Raw genomic sequence first — 27,625 nt, forward strand, 5'->3', positions numbered from 1 at the left:
ATTGCTTTAGAGTGGAAAAGATGATTGGTGCATTTTATATTTGCTGCAAAAATTGAACAAATATAGAATTCAGAAAACTAAAATAATCCTAAAGGATTACTAAAGTAATCCTTCTAATGAGTGCTGAGAAAAATAACTTCACAATAGTCCTTGGAGAAAAGCAAGAGACTCCATGTAACATACTACAACCTAGATCCATCAGAATATTTCTAGCAATGCAGCACTGTGCTTCAGCTTTACTATTCATTTCAGTCATCATGCAGCTATCCTGCACCAGATAAACCAGTGTAACTTTTTGGAATTCAGTTTCTAATCAGCAATGCTGTTTCAAGGAAAGATCATGTTTTTAAGTGTTTCCCAAAGCACAAAGAACAAGAGACCCATTAGCTGTTCAGAAAACAAAATTTCCTTTATTGTAAAGTTCCTGAAACAGTAAACGCCTTATCAGAAGTACAATGAACAGGTAATATTTCTTTAAAATATTGAACTCTCTTCCAGGGACAACACCTGAAATATTCAAGAGAGCTCTTAAGCCATGGAGTAATTTGGTGCAAGGCCCACCTCCCTTCCCATTCCCTGCGAGCACCATCAGTGGAGAATGGGCAATTAATTTTCATTTGCATTTGTGACTTAGCAGCTCTCAAGATTCACTTGGTAGATCATAAGCTGGGACAAGCTTTTATTCAGGGACCCACAAATGAAAAGTGTGACAAATGAGACAAATCACAATACAAATTCAGCTTTGGACAAAATGAAAAATATTATTTTGCAGAACTTTTAGTTTAGTGACTATAAAATCTATAGCCCCTTACTTAAAGAGGGGAACATAACAAGAGAAGACAAGGCTGTGCTTTCATTAGGTGTTTGCTATTTATTCCAACAACTGCAAGGGAGGTCTAAGCCTGGACCTACCCCTCTTATTGATAGAGTTCATGGGTCTTGCAACAGAACCATAGATGTAACAACCCTTTAGGAACACTGCCCTTCCATTCCTTAGGCATCCTGCATCTGAGCAAACAGCCATGCTCCCAGGGCTACAAAGGCAGCCCAGTCTGGAGAGCAGGGACTGGGAGAGCATTGCCCACAAGGTCCAAGTTGATTCTTTCTCCACACCAGCCCCTTCCCCACCAACTCAAGCAGCTTTTTTCAGATGACTTGCATATGTACACACAGTCCTCTGTGTTCACAGAACTGTGGAAAACCAGTTCTTCCACATAAAATAACGATTTGTTCCCAGTCTTCCTGATGTGTTGCTTCACTACTAACTAAGCCTCTCAAGAACATGGACTGCAATAGTCCCTTTCTACAGTGTAGGGTAAGAACACCTCATTTTCAGCTTTACCCACACTCACAGTAGAACAGAAACAGCTTCAAGTGTGTGGGATGGCTGATAGTCCTGCAGTTAAATGTTATTGAAAATTTTCCCTGTTATAGGGTGAATCTAAGATGCCTTGTTTATAACTTATACTATTAAACTTTCACAACTTTATACAAATTCTTAATGACATTAAAAAACACCGTATAAAACCACCTTAAGGCACAAAAAGTTAAACAGAAATGCAGCCCACTGGAAATCTCAAAGCAGCCAATTCAAGAGAAGCTGGCCTTGTAGTAAGTAAATAGTTCATGTATACATGTTAAGCTTCATTGTCATACATTAAAAACAGTATATCTAGGACAAACTGTATACAGCTCAGCACCTACTCTTTTCCATTAGTACCAGTCTCCATCTGAGACATGATCTGTGGTTACAAAGAATTGAAACAGGTACACTTCCTCAAATGATTTGCTGTGAGCAACCATGAGCTATTAAACATTTATGTATGCAGACATGGCAATATTGTTTTGTAAGGGTGGGCTGTGAGCATGCTTCAACTCACTGCTTTGCTCAAGTAAGTATGGATGTACCAAAAAAAAGTCAAAATGGCAGTGATGGAAGCTGGGAGAAACTGTAATCTTGCACAGAAGAATTTCATGAGTCAATGCCCCCTCACCCAAGCAAATTGTCTTGGGCAAATGACTGGACGGTAAAAGAAAGATGCTCATGAAAGGTACGGTCCTGTCTAACAACCCTGAAACCCATCAGCATTGTAGGTAGGGTCAGCTACCATCTGCCTCCAGAAACACCCAGGCAACACAGATACTCCGTTGGCTCTAAGATTCATGTCTAACTCCGGCTGACAGCCAGCCTGAGCTATCAAGCAACTGACTGATTTCTCCAGAGCATGAAAGGCATCTCTGCATTACAATATAAAACAAATCCAAACTCAATTCTCAGTACTACTGGGTGTTTTCTTATATGAAGATCTTCAAGGAGTGAGAAGCTGCCCTACTTACATGAATACTCAATATGTAACTCCTTAGGGGAAGAAGCCTGATAGAACAGTTCAATTTTTCTGATGTGGCTTGAAATGAAGGCAGTCTGATCTCTGGCAGTACAGCCTTATGGAAAACTACCCACTCAGTGTCACACTGGTTTTAGTTCAGCTTTCTTCTGTACTAGAGCTTTTTCCCTCACCATTCCAGCTCTGCTGATCAGATCATCCCAGTACTGCTGGTCTTGTTAAGAAGGCATTTAACTTTTGTGTGAAGGAGGAACTGTAACCTTAGCACAGAGCACTGAACTCCTGCTCACTAAACAGAGTAAGAACATTTGACACATTTGAAATTAGGAAAGTCTGTAGCAACATGGGAAAAGGGGAAAAACTAGCTTAAGAGTTTCTATTCATTCTTTTATAGCAAGAAAACTTTTGTCAGTTTATTATAAAGGAACAGCATAAGGAAACCAAATAAATAGTTGAATAGTTAAACATATGCAATATAATAGTACTAAACTTCAAATTACATAAAAATTAAGCTTTGGAACAGCATCAATATGAGAGATTTCTTAGAAAACTAGGACTCAGTCCAAGATCCTCAGATCTGTACATTGCAAAAACCACTCAGTTTTGATGCCCAGTTGGTCCCAGCTTTGTCCTCTGAGGGACTGCATCCATTGAGAACTATGACCCATCCATACTGCTCTCTAATCCCATTCTGCCCCACCATTACAACATGCTGTTTTTCCAAGTGTCTAAAGGGGAGTGATCAGGAAGTAGGAGGCGTAAGCTGTGCTTTGTTGTTCCAGAGGAATTGGTATGTTCTTCCTCATGTGAAAGCTATATTGAACAAGGTAATGCAATTTAGCCTAAGGATACTTCTTTCTTCCTTAAAGCAGCAGTTAGAGGAAAAGAAAGAAGGCAGAAATGACCTCATGCTCCCAGTAAAACCAGAGCCAAGTACTGGGGGAGGTGGAATCAAGGGCTAATTAGTTGGCCATACTGTCTAACATGGTGAAGTCAGTGGAGAGAACTTCAACAACTTCAGAGGACCCACATCAGACTCTAATTCTTTTCCCCTCTCAACACTGTGCAGTCACACCGAGCTGGGTTCTATTGGTACATCTCACCCAGCACAGGAGGGGAAGGGAGTGATCTCAGCTGCCTCATGAGTGACTGACTTAAGCAAACACATCACCTTCAGGAGCAGGATTTTACTGTGCTCCCAAATAAAGATGTATCACCAGTACAGATTTCTTTACCTGTGGGACATGTGCATCTCTTCCTAGAGAAGAGTAGCCCAATGTTTAGGCATGCATCATATGAGTCTGGGTCTTTGTTTATATCTTCCTAACGGAAAAAAAGAAACATAGGGATTTCAAAATCATACTGGATGTCGAACCAGTCAATCAAATTCTCCTCTCATACAAGTTTTAGATCAGCAGATAGTTCCACTAAAGTCAGGAGTGCCAAAAGGCATCTGAGGAAAACCCAGCATTATATATTTGCATTAAATGCCAAAACATGTCCTAAAATACTCCTCTTGACATCTGTCACTGAAACACTTCCAATGTCGACGTCTCCAGAACACTGGAACAATTAACAAACACGCTGTTATCAAGCAACAACAACAAAAAACCCCCCCGAAATAAAAATTACAAACAAAAATAAGCTTATAATCTTTGTTAAACTCCTTCTAGCCACTTGAAATCTTGTTTATCTGTTCCATGAAAATAAGAACTTGGCACATTTTCCTTGTATGCCATTTATCAACACTTTCTTTTATCTAGAACATTTATTGCATATCAGAAATTCACTTGGCTAGGATATTTTTGTTTAGTAGAAAACATTGCCTCCCAGATACAGCTATGAAGCTCCACACAGTTCAGTAAATGAATTCTCCTGGTATTTCCTGCAGTAATGGTTCCTCAAATTTAAATCGTTTGGAAATGGCTTTCTGCTCAGTTACTTTTTCTTTTTCTGACTGCCTACATTGTCCCAGTGTATATGAAGCCACTACAATTAGTTCTTCCGTCACTATTGATTCTTCCTCTTCAGTTTTCTCAGCATCTACTGATTTTTCAGTGGCAGAATCTGCATCTTTCTGCATGGCATCACTGGTCTCCCCTCCTGCACTCTTATTCCAGGCCCTGCAAGCAGGATTATCACTTTGTGCTAACCATGGATGCTGAAGACATTCTTCTGCAGTTGCTCGATCCCTGTAGAGGAAAGAAAGCACTAAAATAAATGTCCAAATGAATGCAAAATCCAGTGCCTTGCAGAAAAGATCCCTACAGATTATTCCAAGGATATGACTGTATTAAAGACAAATTGATAGAATAGGGAGGGGAAAAAGCACATTAGCAGCTATCTTTTACCAAAAGAGACCAACAGCAGCCCAAGATGATGCACTGCTAGCATTTAAAATAAAGGAGTTCATGGAACCCTAAATACGAGTTTATGCTCCCATGTTGCCAACCAACTTTCAAAGTTTATATAGATTTTCTTTTTATATATAGAAAAATTATCCAACCCTTACATTCTTAAAGTATTCCCATAGACAAGCAGTAGGCAATTTCAGTAGCTGACATGCCCCATGAAGAAGTGGTGAAGTTTCACAGAAAACACCTCTTCTATTCAGAGACCTGGAACTTCCAATTTGCTGCCCACTGACAAAAGCGTACAAATGAACCAGAAAAGAGTAAGGTACTCTATCAACCAAAATTAAGGACTCAAAACACAGTTCATTTAAAAGACTTCAGCAAAGTACCTGCAAGAAGAATCAGTATACTGTACCACACACTACAATTCACATATAGTTTTCTGAAACTAATTTAAGTTTTAATTGCTAACACTCGTACGCATTCATAATATACAAGCTTGGATGGAAATGGAGGAATTATCTTTTCATATACATAAAAAGTAATAGCACAGTGAAATCAAAGTTTCATTACAGTTTAAAAATGAAAACACTAGTACTTGCTACATTTGAAATTAATTCAGTATGACATATTAGCATATTCAATTGTGTATTTTACTTACTCGGGTTTCTTAACCAGCAGAGTTTTGATGAAATCCACAGCAGACTCTGATACAAGGTCAAAGTCCTCTCCAGAGTAACTTATGTTCATTTGAGATATATTTAAGAATGTTTCTTGTTTATCATCCCCCAAGAAAGGTGATATCCCTGTTAGCATAACATACGCCAGTACTCCAATGCTCCTAAATTTAAAGTGAAAAAACAGAAAAGCATTTTGGTTTAGTTTGCCTTTTTTCTTAAAAAAAGCAAACAAAAACCCTTTTCAGTGAAGTTATGATGACCATTAATTTGTTCAACTTACCACATGTCAGTTGCTGTACTGATTGGGTCATAACTCAGAATTTCAGGAGCTATTGAGGGGGGAAAAAAAGTGGGCTTTGTCATATGCAGACATTACATTATAGTTCTATAATGCAATAATGGGCATGTGGTAAAATTTAAGGTAAGCCATTTGAAGCATGACAGTCTTTTGAAACTAAGATATTTCTGTTCAAGTTAAGTGATTTCTATCATCCACTCTTTTTAAGTATAAAAAAAACGTTTTCCTTTTATTGCCATCTTCAGAAGCCAGGCCAGTCTCCTTCCCAAATAAGGAATCTGTATACACATTTCCTAAAGAAAAAACAGAAATATCCAATATTCCATATTCCAGCACTGTAACCTAACCCATAACCATGAAGATACACCACACAGCTTAAAGACATTTTCAAGTATACTTTCAAGGCCTGGAATGGCTTGGGCTTTTAAAAAAAAAAATAAAATGGATACAAAGCTCCACAGGCTAGAATATTGTATTCAGAGACCGAATACGTGAATTTAAACTTTTAATCCAATTAATACTTGTTATCATTGCTAGTAAGAATCATCTAAAGCATGTACTCATCTTCAACACAAGCAGACAATCATTGTTCATTAGACAGGCAAGACTTGACAGTTCTACCTTTTAGAGCAGTACCACCTCCAAGGGATAACTTGATCTTGCAACACTGTAACTACACAGCCAGTCTGGCATTTTCAAATTGAGGTAGTTTCTCTTTTCACTGCCCAGAAGCCTGGACTATACATCATTCCTACAGTAACAACTTACCTACGTATTCTGGAGTTCCCATAATTTCTCTTAGTTCCTCACTGCTCTTCATTATTCTGGAAAGGCCAAAATCTACTATCTTAATATCTCCCAGAGGGGACTTACTGGTTAGTAGAATATTTTGAGGCTGAAAAACAAAAGAAGACTTTTAGAATCACCCAAATCTAATGCCTATGACATTATAATGCATAATTATTTTAGATCATGAGTAGGATAATGTCTTCCATAACAAGTACGATACCCAGGATCATTTATGTATTTTCCCCAAGGTGATCTTGAAGAGACATGTAGGCTAAAAGGAGTGGCAGGATTTTCTGTTTAGAACTGAGGATCAAATCTTTATTAGCTTAGAACACATACAAAATACATGCCAATAGCTGTCTTTTAAGAATAAGTACCTCCACATTTGTACCTTTAGTCCTTCGTATCACCTTTTTAACTACCCTTCCTTCCCTCCTCACTTTCTTCCAATAAATGGTGTAAAATACATCTCATTGAAGGGTGTCCAAAAATACCCAATCATTTTAAAAACCCTGAACATACAAAACTACTTTGACTGCACCTTTTTAAAGAAGGTCTGTTGCAACCAGCCTCAATCCTGTTCAAAGTACAAAACAACTGTATTACAGAACACTAACTGAAGAACAGTTTAAAAAAATATAGCAGCCTGAAAAACAGGTTTTTAAGAGCATCACCTTTGGATAAACTTGTTTGTGCTGACGTCACTGGATCTTGGCTCTCTTCCTTCAAAGCACCTTTGTAGTCATTAAGAAGTTCTTTACTATTTTAAATGCTAGCTCAATTAAAAAAATATTCTGGAAACTAACTTTAGACAACAGGTCTTAGATTTTTGCAACTGAAGCATATCCTTGCCAGAAAAAAAACCATAAAAAACAACCATGATCTTCCCTGCCCCCGGGCCAGTGATCACACTGGGTTTTATCATTAACTTCTCCAAATAGTAACACTGACAATTGCCACTGCATTCATGCCTCTTGTGAGCACAAGTTCCACGGAAGTGAAGAAACCCTTATTGGGGATCTGGATTTTCTTGCATCAGGGTGGTTAAAAAATGAGTAAGAACAGCAAAACAACCACTGACTGATAATCCAACTGGAGTAACACCAACATTTATATTTCTTCCCTAATCACAGAGCTGTTCTCTCCTCCATACCGTACGTCAGTCATGAAGGCACATGAACAATCTTGCTTTTGAACACAGAAATGAACCTGTGCAAGAATGTTTTAAAAAACTTGGGCCAGTTCTCCTCACTGTAAGACCTGAATAAAGTCAAGTTCTTCTACTCCTGCAAAGTTATACCATGGTATTTCAAACTAACTCCATGATGTCGTCAATTTGTTTCCTGTTTGTAAACCTACATATTAAGAACAGCTCTTTGTTTTTTCTTTACAAACTGGGATCTAGTGGCCATATAAAGACTTTTGGAGCTGCATATCACCATATACTTTAGTTCATATTTGTTATTCTCTTTTTTCATTAGAAAAGCAAACATCCAAAAACCCTGATCATACCTCCCTCATTACCCTCTTTAATGTTCTTCCCACTGAGAAATGTAGTTATGTTCTGAAGAGGCAAATTAAAAGCATGAGAAAAGTATTCGTTCTCTATATTTACATGAGGCAAAATTTTTAATAGAAAAGTTTTGCGAAACCCTTCAGCCTCGTACTCTAATATTTTAGTAGATAAAATAGTTGCCAGAAGTAGTTTTTATTTTCTTTAATAAACTTATGTGAAACACACCTATGCAGAAAAAACCCTGTCTACAGTATGAATTGAGTCATAACTCTAAATCAATTCATAATGAGATACCAGTCATTTTCTTATTTTAAGGAATCATTATGGGTTTCATGTGAAGTGACAGTCTAAACACCAGCATAAAACCTTAAAGAGGCCATAGCTATGAACTTACCATAGTTTTCAGCTAGACACCATTACACTAAAACTTTCAGAAAAGGAAGATCATTTTCCCACATCTGTAATGCTGTTTCTCTCTTGTTTACACTGCTAGAATATATCTACGTTTGCCTAATGCTGATGAGCCCACAAAAGCAAGAGAGAAGCAGGCTGGAGGCTCTCTTGGTTGACATTCTAAAAAGGGCCTTTTGCTCTCACCCTCAGGCACTTAATGAAATAGCTGACGAAAATCATCAAATCTCAACACTTAAAACCCTCCCCATCTACTGCAGTAAGGCTTAAAGGTTCTAACTTAGGTACTCTAATTTCTCGCACCTTTAGCTGGTTTCAAGAAGATACATAAGGACCAAGGACACGTAATAAAGGTCAGGTTTTTAAACTAATCAATGCCTCACCCTACCTAACTTCAGCAATGTTGCAAGATATCTATTTTTATAATACTCTAAAAAATCACATCCCTAGAAAAAAAGACATGAATTATCTAAGAAAAAATGAGCAGAAACAGGAAAAACAGACTAGCGAAGATACCCAACTTTATTGTGTCTAAAGACACTAAACTAGGCTGATCAGTCTGACCTAAAAAAATTTAAAGGATCCCCATATCTTTAAGTATTTGAAAAGTAACAGAAGAGTTTGCTTGGGGGCTAGGTTTTTGGGATTTTTTTGGTAAATGTGTACCAGTGGAAAAAATGCAACAGTCACACTAAAGGACAAGACATAGTAGGCTTGCATCACAGCTTCTTTCCCAAAATAAGCAATGCAAGTCCTGTAAAATAATCAGAATGGGCTCTGTAGAACATGGATATTCTATACCTGCCTATTAACAAACAGTTTCGCTCTAATTGCTGTAAAGGTATGAACTTCAAATTAAAGTTTTTTGCCCTGAAAATTTACTATTTCCATTTTTTAACTCTTGTCTTAGTTTATTGGGTGTTCCTTTAGTCAAGGAATAACTACACATCTATTAATATTACACTTCTGTGTAATAAACATTTCACCTTAATCCACCTGGAAAACTCAGTTAAGAAAAATCAGTGTTTGTTGTTATTCTAACAGGCCACTTTTGTAATTGCATTAGTTTGCTTTCTTAATATTGGTGTAAAATGACACTCAAACCAATCTGAAATAATGATTTTGCTAGTTGCCATCTCTGAGCACAATTGAGAAGAAGGAAGGGAAAAGCTGTCTGTTGGATAGCCAGAGTAAAATAGGAGAGTGCTGCTTGGAGCAGTCATTCTCCTGCACTCAGGGCTCTTAACCTGTCTCTGCTGAAGACAAGAGGCAGCAAGTCCTTCCTCAGCCCCCACACCTTAAATTCTCTTCCATTCCCAACTCCTTTAAGCTTTTACCAAACATCAATTCAAGATCAAGTCAAACAGCAAATGAAAACACAGAGAAAGGAGTCTTCCCTTACTCTGCAGCTTTTATGCGCCATTAAGAGGAGATGAAAGACTCCTGACTACAATCTATGCACACCCTGAAAATTAAATGGCATTAACACAACACCGTCAAGTGATACTTAATTTGCACTCAGTAGCATTATATTTGCTCTTTCTCCAAGTCAAAACTGGACTATATAATTGTATTTTTGCTACTAAAACCAAGCCATATTTCAACCATCTTTCAGTAAAACCATGCTTTTGGAAAGAAATTATCAGGTGGCTACCTTGCTTAAGCCACATCAAAATACCCCACTTCTTTCTGCAGTGTTCAGTCTCATAGGAAAAATCTTCTGTTTATAAAGAGGGCAAACAGAAGCTAAAGTAAGTCAGCTGTCAGTGTCATAGTTCAAGTTCATTAGATTTATAGTATGAAACTACAGCAACAAGCTAGCAACTACATACTGACAACCATTTGGGTTTAAATTCTTTTGGGTGTAGAATTTGACTTTTTTGAAGGTGCAACGTATGGAAGATTGGATGTACCTTTTTAAAGGTATTTGTAAGGGACAAATGAAATTAAAATTTTGAAAGACACAAAGGTGAAACTAGTAGTACAAGGAAAACATTTTACCAAGAATTTGTGAACTTTGCTACTGGCAAACACCTTGCATAACAGCAGCACACATACATGTCTTCCAAATGTCATCACAAAAGCAGCACTTACAAAAAATTTAGTATTTACTAAATTCCACAGTACTTTAAGCCATGAGGTAAAGCAGCATGAGACATACTATACAACAGATGACGGTTTGAGGGCAGTGGGCTAACAAATATGCAGCCAAAACCAGCGCCCAACTTAACTTTTTGAGTTCCTTGTAAAATGGGCCTTTTTTTAAAGTCTTGTAAGGCATGTCAATCAATCAATCTCTGCGAGTCATGTTTTTTAATCCTACAGTGTCCATCATCTTTATTTGCCAATACTCTGAAGAGTATTAGTATTCCCTAAACCTTGTTTTGCAAAAGACTGATAGTTTTATTTATCACGAAAGTCATCACATTGCAAATAGGACTCCAATTAAGATCCACCTTTTAAAACACATTGCACACTGTAGTAATGTATAAACATGTTAACCTCAATCACTATACAATTTGCTCTGCTAATGAACTTTCTTAAGGCAGCAAAGCAATGTTGGATCTTTCAGTGAGAACTGCTACGGTCCATTCTATAACAAAAGTTTTCTGATCAGTTGGACAGTTTTTAAGTAAGCTTTTCCTGAACTTTGAAGAAGATACCTGTTCAAATGCTGTAATCAACATCCCAGTCTGCTTTTGCCAGTAAGTACTGTAGTCATTTAAAACACATTTCTGATTACAATAACCAGCTGATGGTGCTAAGGAACACTCCAGCTTTAACTACAAACATGTATGAATATATCCTGTCCACAAGTTTTAATTTTAAATACTTTGCTTTAAGAAAATTCAACTAGCCAACCGTCGTAGAGACACTGAGTATCTTGCTTAAGCACACTAGAACTTTAGGGAAGTCTAACTGCTCATTTTTAGTCTTTCTGAACACTTACTCTCACATCACTTGCTGAAAATTTTTCATTAATTATTTTAGTACAATTATTAATATTCTGTGTGTATGACTCAAAGTTTTAAAGGATTCCACATACACTTTGAATAAATGGTTGGAAAACCAGGCAGGTGACATATTTGTGTGCAAATATGACTCATCATCTGCTTTAGCTGATGAATGGTTGATGACATGCTAAGTTATATATTAAGTATGTACACCTTGATACTGGAATCTTCTGGTAGCTTTGTAATACAGCCAAAATACAACCAAGTAAGGATCTCAGTAACAGAACAAACATGCAGCAGCCTACAACATACTTAGTAAATACGACAACAGGACATGTAAAAAGAATTAAAAAAAAATTAATGCAAGTTGCTTTTTATGCAGCCTTGCTTAGTAATAAACTAGTTGAACCTCACAATGAGATAAAGATGCATGTTCCATATGAGTGTATGGATGGAAGCAAAAGAAAATTACCTGCAGCTTTAGACCAGTTGGAGAGGATAGTTTTCTGGATCCCTGCTACAACTCTCTTCTTGACCATGAGTGATATTCTGGATTTTGTATGATGGTAACTATACTTTTCTCTTGATTTGGGTCAAAACTATTTTTCAGTATGAAAAACTATTTACTTCAGTAAATTACGATAATTCATATACCAATAGGGTGTTGGCCAACTGTTTGGCAGCAAATGGTAAACACTTAAATTATGTTTTATAGCTTTATCAGGAAAGAAAAAGGAAGTGCTATAAATGGATTTAACACATATTTAACACACTGATTTACCAGTCCTATATGAACATTTCATTCTGAAACATTATACTTGATACTACCAGTGTCTCTGCCACCCTTCTGCTTCATTAAAACTCAGGTCAATACAAAAAAACAAACCTATTTTTCAATGGCCATACAATGCCCAGACATTTTTACTGCACTTTAAAAATGTGTCAGGTCTTACCCAAAGCACTCATTTGCAATTAAAGGTGCAAGGCAAATCCACTCTTGAATTCACTGCACTTCACTTAATCAAATGAAGTTTACAGTTCACATAATTATAGAAACTTTCCAAAAGGCTTGCAAAGCCCAAGGTTAAATTTTATCATTCTATCCCAAAGGCTGAATTTTATCACTCAAGGTATAATTAGATAAAAATTGTGTTAATTATATATTAGCATTATTTTGACATATGACCAGCATGAAAGTCAGCAGCTCAGAAATTGAGAAAAATACAGCAATCATCTTACCTTCAAGTCAAGATGAACAACATTGTTTCTGTGCAAGAATGAAACTCCTTCTAATATCTGCCTCATAAGTCGTTTAACATCTTTTTCTTTGAAGGCTTCCTCTCTTTCAGCCACACACTGGTCAAAGATTTCACCTCCAGCAGCACTATGGAACAGTATGAATATTATTAGATCAAAGACTAAGTTATAGCACCCATTTTGCTCTACTTAAACTGTTTTATTTCATGTAAGCAAGAGCAGCAGGTGGTAGCATCCAATTGTGATATTTTCAGTTATTCGACATTTGACAAGCTTTTACAGACTCAGAAATGTTTTCTGCAATATGGCAGCTACATAGGGAAGGAAAAATTTTAGTCATTTAAATTAGAGAAATTTTGGGGACTGCTTTGGAAACACTACTGACTATTCTTCCAGATGAATGCCACATTTGTTTAAGAACAGTGTTTTCATGAAAGATGTGCCTTTTGCCATTCCTATGAAACTACATGGGAATTTGGCTAAGGTAAGCCTTTGTAAACATAAAGCAAAGCAGCCCCACCTCCCATCCTCCTCAAAACTCTTTGCATGTACTTAAAAGACTAAATGTAAAGTCTCTAAATGAATTTTTTATGAAGCCTCTGGTATACAGGGTTGGACTGAATCTCTAAACATCTTTCATCTAAAAATACTTCTGAAAATTTTAGCTCTCAGCTTGCTTCCTCTTTTGTTTATATATGTTTTAATAAATAACAAAGTAACAAAAATATAAAAATAACTACATATGAATGAATGTTTTTAAAGTATTCAGAAGCCACACACAGTACCATCTCTGTATAGCAATGACTCAAGAGAACTGACAGTGTTTTACAACATAACCCTGTAGCATCAAAAATAAAATAAACTGAGCAGAGGCTCCATCTTAAAACAAAATGGGCATAAGAACATTAGAATGGGGCCACTTTGCATGTGGATTGTTCAAATACTACTATGAAATCAACACATATACACTTTGTTCTGCATGAAATCCTATAATCAACTTAGTGAAAGATGGTGAAACCCCCGAGGACAACATCTCCTCCAGTTACACCAAACTGTGACATGCCAAACGTGACTTTGCACAAGCATTAATCTTTCACGAGGCATCGCCATCTACTCTGCCTTTGCTTGCTATTTCCCAACAAGTTCTATTACCCAGGCAATCCAGAAGACAGTGAGGCATATTCAATATGAATATAACAGCAAATGAGAGTTCTACAAAAATGGTGCATTTAGACTGTGCACTCTCAGAAAAAGAACACTTAAATATACTCAGATTCTCATTTTGCTATATTAACTTCATTGCTACAGTCCTAGAGCTCTGAAAAGTCTCATGGCTTTAAAAATGTTTTTTGCTTTCCCAGATATTCTCACTACTGTTAAATTTTCCCTTGCAGATTTTCTTTAAAAAAAAAAAAATTAAAAGAAAGTTAAATCTTAACCTTTTCTAAAGAGTTTTATACTTCTGTTCTATATGCTAAATGGTACAGTAGTACAATTTCATTTATTAAACTAATATTTTCTTTCTTAAAAAGTCTATTAAATATTTTCTTCATTCTGTACCACAGATGATTGAGCTCAAGAATAAAATTACTTTTTCAAAGGAACATTAATACTTTAGTTTCTTTTGAAAAACTGCATACACCTGACACTATTGCATCTTTCTGAGGTCCATTTTTATTTAATCCTTGAAAGTAGTAATATTTCAGCTTGAACAGGATTCAGATATTAATGACATTTTTAAAATGGACAAAGTGTATTTACAGGTTAGTGTATTCTAATATTCTAAGCCAAATTCTTTGAAAAAGCAACATCAATTGGATCTTTCAGACAGGGATAGAAAACTATCTACTGCAATCCATAAATTAAACTTTCTACTTCAAGAATGTCATAATATATTACTTGAAAGAGTGATTTAATTCTTTTTTAGCAGTGATCTATAACGATATAGTGATAAGATCTACTACCAAAATTACTAACACAATGTGTTTCACAGCAACAACCCTGGGATTTTACTGGTATAGCTCTGCCACTTCAAGTAAGGAAAAAATACTTCTGTATTAATTTATATAATATTTAATTCCGTGAAATAGGATTTATACTCAAAACCTATTGTTGTCAACTATTTTACATTTAATAGACCTAGCTGAAAAACCAGTGGGAGTTGAGGGCACGGGGGGCCTTATAAAGCCCTATTTGCTATATCTCTACTTGGTAGTCATCTGTTACCATTTGTTTATTAGTGTAACTTAATTAACAGTGAAGTAGGCACCAAACTAAGATGTAAGCTACCTAGAATTTTAATACTACACTTAAAGAACTCTGAATTACAAGTGATAAAAGTGAAGGCAATAAAAGTTGAAACAATGTCCCATCACTGAAATTGAGACACAGTGCTACCATGAGAGAGTAGAAAACCCTTGATCCAGAAAAAACTTTTTTTTTTTTAAAAGGTATTTAAGTAACTCCCAGCACTTCTGAAGATGCCTGGATTCATCAGCATTTTTAAGAGTGAGACATGCAAATACAGCCCTTACACATGCACACCCACTTCATAACTTACGAGACATTGCTGTTCCCATCTACCATAGACACTTGGCTTTACAAAATAGTTGAACAGTGACTTCACATGTAATGTTTCATTTTTTGATTTCAACTTTGCTATTCAGGATGCAGAGAGAACAACTCCTTCTGGACAATTCACTCTATCCAAAAAATAACCACACTCTAACAAGTTACCAGCAACCATTTACAAGAACACATGGAAATTTGATACTGCAAGACTGTTTTGTGTATTGTTTCTGTGGAGTGAGGTTAATTGATTTCCTTAAGCAAAACAGTCAGCTAGCTGTGAGCCAACCCAGTCACAAGTGGTTGGAAGTACAATGTCAAAGTGAACTCCAAAAAGACTGCCCCGCACATCTATGTCAAATTTTGCCGAGCTCCTTAACAATACTTTCAACTCGGTTATTTTGTATTCCCCAGTTAGATTTTGGGAAAAAAAAAATAATCTAACAACAGGAGAGATTAAAATACCTGCTAGGAAAGTATCATGGGCATGTATGCAGACATGCAGACCAGGAGTTCTCTGGTGTTAATAACATTTATGCATTTTTTCTCTAAGAACACATCATCCATTAAACTGTAGTTTTTCTATTTGTCATTATGAAATAACTTTGCAAACAACTGGGCATCCCCACCCACCTAGACAGAAAATGTTGCTAGGGAATAAAAGCAAAGAATTATCCTTAGGACAGTGAACTCTTTAGGAAAACAAGCCATCTTAATCTGAAAAAACCAAAATGAATAAGGAAATATTTAATAGCACAACATTTTGAAATCCAGTGTTATTTAGAATGCATTATTTCTCTAGTACATGCTCCCCTACCTAGGTGTATGAAAAAAAATTGAGATTGAGAAGTCTTTCCAAACTTGAAAGGTACGGCAACCACAATTCTTTAGCTATTTTAATTTATTTATGAAAGTACTGTTTTGCTATGAACTTCTCTAGTTCAAAGTGAAATCCAACTGCGCTTCATCAGTGAAAAGCATGCTAACACTTTATTACTGCTTATCAGCATAAATGAGCTAAAAGTCATTTGGAAGTCTGGAGCACTAATCTTTGTTACAATTGTGTTGACTTTAGATTAAATGGAGACTACTTATCTTCCTTGAAATGTATCTTAACAATGCAGTGTATGAAATTCAGCACCAAACTTCCTTCAAGTGCACTTATGATACGCTTACACAGTCATTCAATGTATCATTAGAAAAATATTGAACAAATCTATTTTGGTGCATCTGAAAAAAAAATTAAACATTCCCCCCGCTTTAACGGATCAGACGTTAAGTTAGTGTTCTGAAGGACTCAGAAGTATAAATCATCGGAGCACAGATATGTAGACAAGTTCCTAGAATATCCTTGATTTCAGTGCTGAGTGAGATCATATACGGTCTGCATAGGAAACAATGTACTTCCTGAATATTAAGCTCAGTCAAAAGTCTGTCTTGAAAGGGTTATCTCTGCAAGATAATAGAAACTCATCTACTTTTTGTACATAGAGCTTATAATACAAGAAGATCACACCAAAGTGGCTGTAACACTACAAGGAAAGGCTCATGTTCACTGCTGCTGACAGCCATACCCCCTTCCCTTGGCTAGGTACACCATTAGATAGTAAATGCATTTACTGATAGTTTTTCCATTGTAAAGCTACCACAACATACCAGTGTCCCCAAAGCCTGAGAAAACCGTAAATCCAGATCTGATGAGAGGACATAAGGGAAGAGAAGTACCCAAATGCATTAAGTTGTAGATACTGTACTTTTAAGTTCTTGGTTCCCAGACAAATGCTTTTTTTTCTCCCTAGCCTTTCTAATCAGGCAGCCCAAGAATTCAATGAAATGCAAACAAAAGGTTACTAACACCATTTGAGAAGTTTTCCCCTAAAACTTTTTGAAGAGCTCCAGTCTTGATTTGAGACTGCCATCTAGAACAACTTTGCTAACTACTCTAGACAAGATACAAACCTTGGAGCACCACATTTATTTCTGACTACAGTGTTTTTGCTTCAAGTTTTATGTGTTGAATCCCATATCAAATGAACAGTTTCCTGCAGCAGACTCCTACTCCAACCAGTCAAACCTTCAGTAAGTAGGACAATAAGTAATGTCCAAGACAATACAAGTAGTAACGTTACCCAAGTCTAAATAACTCCAGGTGAGAAAGACACTCCATCCAGCATATCTGATAAACACTGACTGTGCCTTCAAGATGATAGAGACAACTTTTTCCTTTTTTCTTAAAGCAGGCATAATGGAAGTCTACTATATTTACATAAGACCCTGGCAGGTAATGGCTCAGTTCAGAAGCTCTTCACAACACAGTACTTAATGGCTTAGATTTTTGAAGTTGAACTTACAGGTTTCTGTAACATCTGACCCACTAATGACTCACTAATATCATCTATCTCTTCAACAGATGTGTAAAAATATGGGGATGGAACACCTACAAAAAACCCATCAGATGCTCTATTGCTCTTTCTTTCAAAATAAATTGGAAAAAGCCAGGTAAGTTGTATACATGCATCAAGTTCCAAAATTATCAAACTTGCTTTTTTTCCTTTTACATTTGATGTGTCAAGTTTCCCAGACTGTATCTCTACCTTTTCAGTAAAATTCCTTAGGACAGAGAGTGTTGTCAGGGTGGATGCAGACAGCCACCAATTTGCTACGCCACAGCTGAAGTCAACGTTGTAACATCTCATTGCTTCCCGTTGCTCAACACTTAATATTTAACAGTTAGTGGCTAATTTTAATTTCGTTTTTTGTCAAAAATTGATACCACTTGAAAGACAACCCTCCATGTAACATTAACACTTCTCTTCCTGAAGGCAAAACACAAGGTGCTCCCCTCAGCCCTTATGGCAGATTCAACATCAAGACAAGAAACTTTAAAACCTTAGCAGATAACGTTAGTGGTCAACAATTATTTGTTTTACTCCTTCACAAGATAAAGATCTGCCACATAGACCATCAAGCTTAACAGAAACTGAAATGCCCTAGAGAAGCTTGCAGTCTAGGTATGTTCTTTAATCCTCTGCATTAAGAATGTCAGAAATTCACTAACATTCATACCTGCTTTGTTGCAACATGCCTCTGAAACATGTTGACATTAAAGAAGCATCCAGACATACTTGCTGAAGTCAGGGAAAGACTGTTTTTGTAATTTATAACTCTTAACACATAGCTATTTATCTGAAACAAGGTATGACTGTTTGATGCACATAAACAAAATAATTTTGCTATTTACTGAACAACCTAGCTAATTAATACTTTGGATTAAAACAGTTTTGCAACTATAAGAGAATTGAGATCTAAAAGAAAATTAGTAGTTTTGCATTGAAATTATCAGAAAAATCATTGCTCATTTGGATTCTACTACTCACATTAAATCACTATGGGATCCAGAAATTTAAACCATATTCTAGTTTAAATTTCTGCTAGTGTCCAAAGCAGATATTTATGAGTCTCCAGTAACAGCAGTTAAAAATCCAGAAGCTCTGTCACAGCTCTGCTTTATAACAGATACTTGAATATTTCACATATTGTGAATTCCATGAGGGCACAATGAAGTTTAAAAAATGTATTCTAGAAGGAATTTTGCCTTAGCAGACACCATCTCATTCTAAAGAAGATGTGATTGGGAGAAAAGATTTCTCACAATTTCTTTTTGATATCAAGTAAGAAAAGAGCTGTACAAACTAGATTTATCTTAGCAGACAGGTTAAGTCACTTCTGAACTACCGAGCCTCACTGTTCTCCTAATTATTTAAAATCCATAGAGCTGGAAGAGGAACTTAGCAACAAGCATTTGGCTGCATCTTGGAAGTTAGCTGTCAAGTATCTAAGCCACTGGCATAAACAGTCACAACAGCTGCAGCAATACCCATCTGGACAAACTCAAGTGGAGAAAACCACACAGACATGTGCAGAGTCACAAGTTAAAGGTCCTTTGAAAGAAACTATTCTAGGTCTCAACCCTCCTCCTCTTTTTCCTTCTCCCAAAAGATAATGTTTTAGAGAGCTTTTCATTGCAGGGGTTTTTGATAGTTTCTTTCTAACAATGATGTTGCTTTCAATATATTTTCCATAACTTATCACACATTCTTATCACAGAATATTCTGAGCTGGAGTTGATCCACAAGGATCATCAAGTCCAACTCTTAAGTGAATGACCCATATGGCAATCAATCCTGCAACCCTGGTGTTTTTAGCACTGTGCTCTAATCAACTCAGCTAATCTCACTGGTAAAAAAACCCCACAGATTTCACCCCATTTTTGTCACTGTCAATGAAATAAACATTTCATGAACAGATCCTCATTGCTTCTTCTTCTTCTTCCTCTTTTACAAGTAGGGAGTGTATACAGTTCACATTTCATTAAAGATTATTAAAGCTACATAAATTATAGTTCAGCTTTGAAAGATACTGCATAATTAGAGAAATTTATTATAATCTGAAGCAATTATGAGACTGCACATAACTTCTTGTAACAGTGATTTTCTTAGCAATTCTTTTCAAAGTTAAATAGGCAAGCAATAAAAACTTCCACATTATTCACATTGATACACAGTATTTTTACACTGTTAGTTTTAAGCATATACTGCAGAAGGTTATTCCGGACTTATTACTAATACTTACTATTCAAGGACTAAAATCATCTCTGTTGCAGTTTCATAAACTTCATGCAAGTTAATGACCCAAAGGTTGCACTGTGCCAGCTCAAGGACTGCAATTTCATGGATTATTTCCATCCGACAGTCTTGGCCCTTTCTTCTTTTTCTCATGAATTTTGCTGCAAACTCTTTTTCAGTGTCTTTCTGGATACACTTCTTCACCACTGCAAATTTTCCCCTGAAATTAAATAAGGGTTATTTATAATTAGTGATAGCTTCAGTACTGCCTTTATAAATTAACATCTCAGGAAACTTGAACCAAATCCCTGTTAATGGGTACATTTAAAATTTATTCCAAATTTAGAGAGATGCCTTGCTGAGTGATGATCCCTGTACTTAAAAGTTAGGAACACTACAGCCCACAATGTAATATAACCTCCATGAAAAATAAGGAATTTAAAAAAAATCTATCGCTTCAAAGAATCTGAATTTCAAAGATAAGAATAAAAAAGCTGTGCTAGTTCCCAAGATTAAGTTATCCTCAAAACATTAATTAAAAAAGTTGGCAAAACCCAAATGTACAAATTTAGGTAAATTGAAGGCAATTTATGCTTTCTCTGACTACTTCACAATAACCCAGTCATTGTTTTCTCAAGTATTCCACCATATTCAAGGGAAGAGCAACCAGCACTCTCACCAAACCCTGCTCTATTTGCCATGCACCATCCAGACTCTACTCAGCATTTTCAAAGATGGCACTTTGTATTTTCACCGTGGTATGTCTCAAATGATAAGAACCAGAGTTTTCTGATTGTTTAACAGTTCTCAAAATCCCTTAGTCTCACTGTGTAAGTAAGCAACAGGGATGATTTAAATAAAATTAAGCAGCTCAACTAACGTCAAGCTTTCTAATAGAATTTTTGCAGCAATGCTAAGGTGAACAGGAAGGCACAGTGCTCAGCCCACACTAATGAGCGTCATCTTCCACAGAACACACAACTGATGATACACCAAGCCAGCAGGGCAGCTAAAACCACACTGCAGCACTTACCTCAGGAGACTTCCCCCACAGCACTTTGGCTGAAGTGTCTGCTCTAAACCTTCCTGCAATGGTCCCGCACCACCTACTCCACTCAGTTCCATTCATACAGTGCTGATTTTTAGACTGGAAAAGTTTTTTAATTAATAACTGTTATCTAATGAATAATGAATTCTCATACTTTGAAGTATAGTAATCTTACTTTAGTTCTTACCATACTGACATAATCTTCATCAAAACTATCTTTTTTTGTTTACATGTAAACATTCTCTTATAAAGCTGCAGGAATAGCTTGGAGATCTTTATTTTTGTTCTTTACTTAACTTATTGTAGGGTTGCCAAAACCAAAATAGTAGTCTTCATCTGTTTTGAAATACAATTACAATGGGTTTTGCCTCTCCCACCTGCAAGCTGAAGTTCACAGAATTAACTAATTCAGCTCATGTCAAAGTTTTCACTTTCACATCTCCTGACCTGCTAGCAGAAGACTGCTATCCATAAAATGTAACTGCTAAACCAAGTTGTGGTCAGTTTGCTTTTAATAGGCATTTGTTTCAAAATTACACAGTCTAAATGGATCAAGTCGAATAAACACCCACAAAGTGGGTATTTGCTGGGCAACCTCAATAAAATAATTGGACTCGTAACTACTGATACAGCCACAGTTATTCATCTAGGAATAATATTTTGTGGAAGCACACATTATCTACAGTACAATGTGTATTAAGACTAGATCACAGCCCAGCCCACCAGATGTCTGGTGTAGGCAGACAAACAGTAAGAATATGCTTTCAATGTCTTGAATAAAATCTTTTGGGAGAAAATTCTTAATTATTAATGTATACATGAAGACAATAATATAGAGCTTTGCAAATGCACGAAAATAATATTACAGGATTTTGTATCCTAAAATTCACGTACAGTACAAAGCTGTGCATTTATCAAAAGTGTTAAAATACTTGCTGAAGCTCTTAGCACCAAAAGCATCACAAGAAAAAAAACAACAACTGGTGACTAAACCGATAAGAAAAAAACCCAACAGACAAACTGAGAAACTAACAGATAAGCTCTTTAGCACCAAGTTATTCTAATATCTGATAGATACTAAGCCTTTATTCCAAAATATCTAGGCCTCTTTCTGGGTTCAGCCTTCTCTGATTTCCTCAAATAGTCTCTGAATGCACCGCTTCCTTCTGGTTGAACATTGCCTTAGCACAGTCAAAAGTTTTTAATTCTAGCACCAGGGAAGGACCTAGAGAAAGCAGTTTAGAAAAGTTTAAAATCTCTATAATACAGCTTTCAAGCACTGCGCTGTTCTGAATTACATACAAAATCTATCTGGAAGCAAGTTAATTAGCCTAATGAGTACTGATGTTGCCAATTCATCGCGCATTAGTCATTATGGAAATAAAACAGTGTTCATGGAGCAGCAACAGACAGCAAGAGCCACCACCATTTGTGTGGCCACACGTGTCCTGTTTAGCTGAGCTGGCCAGAAGCCTGATAGGTGACGTAATTAAAAGGACAGGTTACACGGGAGTTCAGTTGGCTGACGAATAATAATAATTCTTAGTTGTTTGAGACCAAGAATCCTGCCCAGATTCTTTATGGTTATGCCTATAATTAGAGCTATTTAACTACTACCTGTTAGAACTCATCTTTTCGGAATACAATCCCCAAAAAGATCAAACTTGACAAACCTGATGTTTATAACTAACTAGTAGAACTATTTACTGTGCAGCGATCTAGATTCATGTCTGAGAAAATTTCAGAGCTAAGATCCAAAGATAGCATCCACTGCATGGCTAAGCCAAAGATAAATTTTAAAGAATTTCTTTTTGATTGAGAAAGAATAGTAGATAGACAGCTATAAACAAGCTTTCTCACAAAGTACACATTGCATACACTTCATCTTTGCTTTTCTTAAAATCCTGCTTTTCAGAACTCCTTATAAAAAAATACATCAAAGACTGTTAGATCCCATCACTGCTAGTTCAATGTTTTAAGAAGAGTTAGCAGAGAGAACATTGCATGGAAGGAAAAACAATTTTGAGATGAAAAACCTAACGCACATTTCCCAAGTTGAAACCAGACTACCAGTCAGCCCAACACAATTAAAAATGCTTTGGAGGGAGACAAGAATAGGAAATTAGAAGTAGTTCTCAGTCCTCACAAGAGTCTCATTCAAGAGTTATGATTTAAGATAAATCACATCTGATTACAAAGAAGCTCAATGTCACCTTTTCATATTGCCAACAGAATTTGCATTGTTTCATCAGGCACACATAGCTTAAAGGAAAAGTGTCAAATCACAAATAAAATGTCAGATCAGATAAGCAGGAACATTTATGTCACACCAATTAATTTTGGTTGTCCTAGGTTCAGAACAACAAAGAACTAACCTTACGTTAATCATTATTTTTTAAGTGAGCTATAAAACACTGTTACCATAACAAATGCAGGAATGCAATTCCTGTGAAGATATTTACTTTTTGTAAAATTCAGAAAACTTTTCTGAGATCTACAATAATATATGTAATTTATTTCATAACTTGTATCAATTTTTTTTTCTGAAGTGTGGGATTTTTCCCCTGACAATTTTGGATTTCCAAACAGGAAAATGCAGGGATTCCCTTTCCGATGTTCACAAACAGTTTACTCACATAAATTTATTCTCAAACGGTGAAACGAACTACTTGCAAGACTTCTTCTTCACCTCTTTTCCATTTTCACTTAGTTCCACAACTATTTCACCCCAGCAATGCCTCTGCAGAAAGCAGCTGAGGACAGAAGTGTGAGAGCAGATACATTCTCAGTGATGCACAAAATTGTACAAGTGTCATGTCCTGCTAAGATGCACATTACTGAAAGCTACCTGAGAAATAAGAAAGTTCATGCCAGAATTGCTTTTCTTTTGAGGAAAAAAAAAAGGATTTAAGACACGCGTTACCTGCATGTGAAACTACAGCCAAGTAACTTAGTCAGGAACAAAGAATATTTCAGTCTTCTCAGATGATTACAGTATTTCTTAGTCTTAGGTTTGGGTGGAGAATGAGCTTGTCTGCTTAAACAAAAAACTGGGAATGAGGAGAATCAACTGAATTGCACTAGACTTATTTACATGTGTGCACTGCACACATTATTTCGCTAGAAGATCGTTTATTTTGGATCAATCATTTAAGGTGACTGTTCTACCTTCCAGAAGACAGGGAGATCAGTCATTTATGCCTTCCTCCAAGCCAGCTCTAGCATCAAGAGTATTATTTTCTGTACACAGAACTTCCAATATGTGCATAGCTTGTTTCACATGAAAAAAAAAGTGCAATACTCCATCAACAAGCTGAAGAATTAATAGTCTAGTAATATTTTGTGTATAATTAGGAGTTTTTTGTTGAGGAAAATGAGTAAAGCAACTAAATATAATTATACTAGACTCCTTAAGGAAGCTCTATGTAGTAGAAAATGTATTGTTCCCTGTTTTACAGTGCAATTATAGTTTAAGCGTGGATGGTAAGAGGAAGAGTTAAGCAATTGGTGTCTTGTCCTCTGCAAAGGTTACACTACTTCAAACTAACCTAACTCAAGCTAGCACTGTCTGAAAACATTTACTACTTCAAACTAACCTAACTCAAGCTAGCACTGTCTGAAAACATTTAAGTCTCAGTGAGTTGATGAGAAGAGGTACCCTGAAAACATTAATCACAGGTAAGTTTCATGCAACTGAAGATTTGTGCGAGAACATTCTGATTTTGAAGACAGTAAAATTACTAAGGCTGTGAGGACTGGACCAAAATTAAATAACTGCTATTTCCATGTCATCCAAAGCAACTTAAAATAATTTCCTTTCCAGAGTGGCCATTATAACCAAGTTTTTGATATTTTTCTCAAATTAACCTGGCTTTCCTAACAGCTGTATCTCAGTAGACTTGCAAACAGCTTCTCAGCTACTGAATGAAGCAGCAGCATTTTGAAGCACATTAGCTTTACATTTTCAAAGCAGTTTTTTCTCCCATGAGCAGAACTAATGAAGCCTGACTTCCTATGGGTTTGCACCCAAGTCCCTCTGGTGACATTGTGATCAGGTTCCTCCAGGCTCATTGACAACTTTCAGCAATGCTTTCCCCAGGACCTTTGCTTCCTAGGATGCCACTAGGGGCCTAAGCTTTGCTTGCATTGCTAGAACTACACCACCTTAATATTTTAACATGTTCCCCCTTCTTCCCACCTCCTTCACACACAGGTTACAAGGGAACGGAAAATAGAGGTTCCAAGTGCCATGGAAAGTTCAACATATATGTGTTGACAGACAGAATTGGAGGCCCAAGAGCACACAGACCTGCTGAGCTCACACAACAGCCCTGATCTCAGCAAAAGTGATAAATCTACTTTGTTTTTTCTCCCCACTGTCAGTTTGAAACACAATTCATACAAATGTTATTACTCACAAACTTACCTAAAGTCTGGCTTTTAAATTATTTCCCTAATTCTGGGAAATGAGTATAAAAAACTTTTTTGTTAGCAAATTCAGATGCCAAATTAGAATTATGATTGATTATGTTGTGTGCACGAGGACTGCTTTTCATCGAGGATGAAAACCTGTCATGCTTGGGTGCTAATTTGTCCAAGTCTTTTGTAAAGATAAACCTTATCCATAAGTAGAGCATTACACACTTTATGAACATATAGAAGTGACACAATTTGTGCTAACGTATTATCAATAAAATAACAATTAAAAGTGGCAGAGAGACTTTCCACCTATGTTTTGTCACAGAGTTGGCAAAAAATGGTCTTTAATGGGAGTACTTGAGCCAAAGTATCCACTTTTTAGAAATAAAAGTGTAGTAAAAAAAAGCATTCAAAATTGTTGAATAAAAAAACAAGCACATACATTCAAGTGTATAGATTTATATATTCTAAGAGACAAGATAGTGAAAACATTTGTGAAGTTGAGGAGAGAAGAAGATAGTCTGAACCAAAATATGTGCGACTGTTGCACAAAACCAAGACAAACATTTATAACTGTCACTTAACTCATTTTAACATAACTACAGGTGCAAAATCACAACCTTCATGCAAAGGTCATCTTTAAATATAGTTCTGATCAAAAAATATTCCTCACAAATAAAGCCATGCTCAGATTTACTTGTTTAAACTGCAGACTAAGACTTGCTGCAGTACTTAATTCTTGTTCATAGTGTAAAGGCTAAAAATCTCAGTTGTACTTTTGTGTGCCAGAAGGAATCTTCATCTATTTCATGTTCTGACCAAGCCAATGACTATCACCTGGGTCTAAGAGAAACTATAATTCCATGGTAGAACTGCAAAATATTTTCTGAAAACTCATCTGAACTTCAAATAAATTAAAAAAAAAATAAAAAAAGCAGAAGTGATACCAGGACATCCTGTTCTATACTGCTCCTACGCCTTCTTGGTTATTTCTTAGAATTTAGGCTGATTTGTAGCCTGCTTCCCATGGGAATACTTTAGTTCACTATGCTTAAACAGGTATTATCCTATTAATAAATCAGAGTTACTAAGTGAGCATTAAGCTAACACCTAGGCAACCTAAAAAATTGTTAGACATACTTACACAGCTACATTTGCTTTGAAACTCCTCTTTAGCTCCAAAGGGGTTGATTTTGCTGCTGTATAAACTGAGTAACACAGCTAGCATAACTTGAAAAAGAACATACATTGAGGAGGGTATCTTGTCATATATCCTGTGGTATTCCATCTAATCCTTTTTACCTGAATACTCTTTAGATGAAGCACATGCAGTTCTAGGTAGAGTGTTACTCTTTTTATGAGAAGTGACAGAATTTCAAACAAAAATAGTGGTTCAGTGGTGCTGAAACTCTATATATGTAGCTCCCAAGAAGCAAAAACCTTCCAATGAGAATTTTTGCCTCAAATCTTCCTTTCTCTCAGACAGGTGTTGAAATTACAAATGGATTAAACCTTGCATGTAGAATCACTTCCAAAACCAAGATTTTCACCAGCTTTTTAACTCTTTGAAAAGTTCCACCATTAGGTTATTCTCAAGCATTTGTTACCCCAAACGAGTCTGGAGTTGTTTTTCCGCATGTCACAGATTACAAAGCCCAAGGAGAAAGGGGGGGGAAAAAAAAAAGGGCGGGTTTCCCTCTCCAATGGAAATCTACAGCATTACCCACTACTCCACACCGGCTTCCAGGGAACACCACAGCACCTTCCCAGCCAGATTCGCAAGGCTAAGGAGCTGAGGGCGACTTTTCCAGAGGGAGGAGGGACAGACAGAGGGGGCACTGCCGTCTCCCCGCACCCTTCCAGCCAAGCCAGTGCCATGGGCACGTCCATGGGCTGACCCACCGCAGGCACAGCCACCGCTGGGTGCCCCTGGACGCGGCTCTGCTCGGCAGAGCAGAGACCCCGCAAGGGTGGGATCCCTCGGCCCCTCGGCCCCGCTCCTTCCTCTGCCATCGAGTCGGGCTCGGCCGGGGCGGCGGGGGAGGCACCGCGCTCACCTGCCGAGCTCCCGGCCGGGGCTGAGGCTGTACCGCTCCTGGAAGGACTCCGTGCGGATGGGCGTGCGGATCTCGGCCAGGAACCCGCCCCGCCGCCCGGATCGCCCGGCAGCGGGCTGGGGCGGCGGCGCCCAGTCACCGCGGGAGCGACTGGGTGGCGGCTTCTCGTCGGGGCTCATGGCGCGGGGTTTCTGCTTCGGCAGGGGGACTCGTTCTCCTCCTCCTTCCCCTCCCGGTCTCCGTCCCGTTCCCGGCCCGGCTCCCTGCGGGCGCTGCCGCCGCGGGCTCGCGCAGGGCAGCGGGC

The 27,625-nt window shown here is 37.1% G+C and overlaps 1 protein-coding gene across 1 annotated transcript; it reads right to left on the reverse strand.

The window, feature by feature from the left end:
- Positions 1–383: 383 nt before the first annotated feature.
- Positions 384–27,607, reverse strand: STK17A (serine/threonine kinase 17a). The gene is made up of 7 exons (XM_027655988.1): positions 27,322–27,607; positions 19,805–20,017; positions 12,587–12,731; positions 6,446–6,572; positions 5,660–5,708; positions 5,361–5,540; positions 384–4,537 (listed from the first exon to the last, which is right to left on the reverse strand). Exons 1-7 carry the CDS (start codon positions 27,498–27,500, stop codon positions 4,204–4,206), a joined length of 1,227 nt encoding a protein of 408 aa, XP_027511789.1. The 5' UTR covers positions 27,501–27,607; the 3' UTR covers positions 384–4,203.
- Positions 27,608–27,625: the final 18 nt, after the last annotated feature.

Source organism: Corapipo altera, unplaced genomic scaffold (genome assembly GCF_003945725.1).
Source record: "Corapipo altera isolate COAL_440 unplaced genomic scaffold, ASM394572v1 59, whole genome shotgun sequence".
Taxonomy (NCBI): Eukaryota; Metazoa; Chordata; class Aves; order Passeriformes; family Pipridae; genus Corapipo; species Corapipo altera.